Consider the following 3649-nt stretch of genomic DNA (forward strand, 5'->3'; position numbering starts at 1 on the left):
GAGTAGTTTCAAGGCATATATAATGACGTATCGTTCTTGAATTTAAACCACAATCGATGAATAGGACATTGGATAAGTATCTAGGCGTACGAGGTGCGGAAGAATGGAACTTAGCGTTGGTTTGTAAGCTTATGCCGGGAGAAATAGGCTCCCACAAGCAGCGCTTACACGACGAAAATTAAAGGAGGGGGGGGGGGTAGGAAAGATATCTTTATCTTTTATATATATATATATGCATCAAAGTATACACCTGCGAATCTAGTATCCTAACAAACCATTAGCCACAGCACACGCGGAGCTCATGACACGAGCTTTTATGCATACGCTGCATTATGCGCATAGGACCCATCAGCACCATAACCCATACGGTGGTCACTCTCATTGCTGTAGAAATCGATATCCGACGCATCCGTGGGCTCCCGGCCATCTCCGTAACTGTACTCACCATCGTCGTACTGCTCCTGCTCGTACTGAGGTATATCAGCCTGGCTTCCGTAGTAGTCCTGGCTACCCTCTTGCATAGCGCCAGTGGTATGCACCGAGTCCACATCGTGGTAGCTGGGCCTCATCGACGACTGTAAGCTTGACTTCACGAGCCCGTTCTGCGAGTTTGCCGTGTCTAATGGACGCAGCATACCTTCGCCCTTCTTGCCATCGGCACCACCACCCGCACCAGCTGTTCCCTTGTAATTCGCCAGAGACGGGGGTATCTTCATCTCATCGGACCACTTCTTCAGGCCCCAGGCCATTCCACCCAGTGCCCCGAGCAGCATCAGGCCCGCCACTATGCCGAAGACGAGCGCGAGAGTACCACTGGTAGCCATGAAGGTGAACAGCAGCACAAAGTAGATATAACCTCCCACAAAGAGAACGAGTGAAAAGTAGTCGAAGCACAGCACACGCCAGCATGTCCACGGCTCCATTCGGTTGCAGTCGTCGTTCCGCCACAAGGCGTACGCGAGGAGAGACTGGATAGCCACCAGAGCTCCGAAGGCCATGGTAATGATCGACAGCCTATCTACTGTGGTCAACTGCTCCGCACTGGCGGACAAGGGGGTCACATCGTACGAGCACGAGAGCGCGGTGAGGATGGCAACGCCCGCCATACCCACACGCACGCCCACCTGCTCCACCAGGTTGTCGTTCAGCATAGGCTGGGTGCACGTGATCAGGCCAATGAGCAACATGGGGAACACAAAGTAACGGATGACATAGGTTGACTGGCGCGAGAATGTGACATCCATCACGACACCGCCCATGCCGTCGGTGAGTGCGTAGGTGGGAATCGATGCGTAGGTCCCGTCTGCTTCGGCTTTGTTCAGCGCTACTACCAGCGGTGTATCAGTCATCTCACTGCACACGTGGTCTACGTCAAACCCACCCACCCGCAGGTTCTGCATAGAGCGAGCGATAGACCCGTTGCACACGGTGTAGGTATTGTCGGTCGCTTGTTTGGCGATATTGAACCCGTAGTCGGCCAGACTAATCGCGGGTGCTTTGGGGTTGTTCTTGCTCCACCACTCGTCCTCGGCGCTCTTGTAGGGGTTCGCCACATACACGTGCACCTGCAGGTTGTGCTGGTCGAATGGGAAATCGGAATAGTCCACCTTGGGGATCTTCGCCACCACCTTCATCACACGCGACACTTGGACAGTGCAATCGTCAAACGACGGACAGTTCACAAAGCTCTGGAACGCAGACGATCCCAAGCACGCCCCTTCGTCCTTGCAGCAACCCACGTCTTGGCCCTGAGAGATGAGTTCCAACTCCTTCTCGGTACACTGGGCAGGCGACACATGTATCGTGTTATCCTGTGCTTTGCTAGTCCTCGAGATGAGCTGTAACTCACGAACGGTACCGTCCTGATCGATATACTTCATGTCTATTACCAACTGCGGCTGCCATACATCGCCAGGTGTATTTATCATTGACCCGAACAAGCGCGAGTCCTTCCATTGCAGCACATACCCGATATCGACCATGGCCATCTCAGTCTGTAGATATGTAAAAACCCGAAGAAGTAGTGCTCAATTAGTTCTAAAGATCGCAAAGTGGTATGTACGATTGTTCTCGAGTGAGCAAACTAAAAAAGCACCTCAAATGAAACCAAATAAATTGCGCAAATGTCAACTAACAAATCAATGACAACGCGATACCGTCGGCAAATATCGAGCCATAAAGTACAAAACATCCTAAACTTTGCCTTGTTTTGCAAAGTGTTTGCAACGATCGCCAAGGACGAATGGACGCTTACCAACCCCCAACCATACCTCAACTACGAAATCAAAGTGATTAATCTGAACATTCGACAATGCGATGTCGAGTGGCAAAAGACAGTCGTTTGTACCAGTGCAGTCATCTGAGTACGTGCGTGGCCATGGCGGGTACGGCCGTTGTCCCATGTAGTAGCAGAACGTCTGGTCTATTTGCGAATCCGAAAATCCCTGGTGTGAACAGTACTGTGACCTGTGATTGAAGTACAGTAAAAACACTAGAAATCAGAGGAATGTATATCAATAACCGCCCCCATTTCGCAGCAAACTGTTGGGCCACGTAGAGAGAAGGGAAAGCAATCGCACATCGTATGCACAGAATCCGAGTACTTTTAGTACCTGTAATTCATATAATAAACACTATAGTGTGACAACTCGTGATAGCCCAAGCACAAGATACCGTTGTATGTACTTAGTGTGTAATAATAACTATTAAGATAGTGAGAAGCTTGCACACTGAACAGCATCATATGCGCATCTTCCTGATACCGTGATTGCATAAATAGAACAGATCCCGAAACAGAATTGAAAAGAGACCAGAAACGTTGAACCTATGATTGACATTCGAAAAAATCAAAGGATGAAGAACAAAAAAAAGCGAGCAAGATATGTCACTTGTGCTAAGATTGAATAACATCAGTAGAACATATCAAAAGCCAAATCAGCCCTACTCACTACTCATGTCCTATATACCAAATCGATCTAAGCTTTTTAATTATAATCACCACAAAAGTATTAAATTTGAAACATGTACGTGGATCAGATTGGTATGACCAAACCATATTTATGGATGTCGATTTACCATTGACATTAAGGTATGCACTTTTATGTGCGAATTCCAATACAACCTACCCATACATATTATATTGTGCACGCAAATATACATTCTTGATGGTTGCATGCATCTGCATAAATGATGAATACCCCCAAACAAAACTTTTGAACTACTATTTCCGACTGTATTATGTGACTAGACAGACAAGATATCCATAAATATATACAAACATACATATACCAATATATCTATATATAAACATATCTATATATATATATGTATATATATATATATCAATCAATATATAAATATATGAATATACATAAAAATACACGAATATATAAATAAATGAATACATAAACAAAGCAATATATAAACATTTAGATATATAAATATATAACATACAATGACATATTTATATACATACACATATGCATACATATCTACAATAACAATTATATGAACATTAAACAAAAACATAACATATATTCACGCATGCATACATACATCCATATATACTCGCTTACATACATACAACATATAAATCTATATATATATATATATATATACATGTATATATAATATATATGCGCACATATAA

General features: G+C 44.7%; 1 protein-coding gene across 1 annotated transcript; it reads right to left on the reverse strand.

The window, feature by feature from the left end:
- Positions 1-194: 194 nt before the first annotated feature.
- Positions 195-2469, reverse strand: SARC_06587 (hypothetical protein). Its single transcript, XM_014299511.1, has 2 exons — positions 2271-2469; positions 195-1994 (listed from the first exon to the last, which is right to left on the reverse strand). Exons 1-2 carry the CDS (start codon positions 2400-2402, stop codon positions 315-317), a joined length of 1812 nt encoding a protein of 603 aa, XP_014154986.1. The 5' UTR covers positions 2403-2469; the 3' UTR covers positions 195-314.
- Positions 2470-3649: the final 1180 nt, after the last annotated feature.

Source organism: Sphaeroforma arctica (genome assembly GCF_001186125.1).
Source record: "Sphaeroforma arctica JP610 unplaced genomic scaffold supercont1.475, whole genome shotgun sequence".
Lineage (NCBI taxonomy): Eukaryota > Ichthyosporea > Ichthyophonida > Sphaeroforma > Sphaeroforma arctica.

Coding starts and splice junctions, on each gene's coding strand:
- SARC_06587 (XM_014299511.1), bottom strand. CDS start 2,402: ATGGGACAACGGCCGTACCCGCCATGGCCACGCACGTACTCAGATGAC. Junction 1,995..2,270: donor ACTTTGATTTCGTAGTTGAG/GTATGGTTGGGG, acceptor ACATATCTACAG/ACTGAGATGGCCATGGTCGA.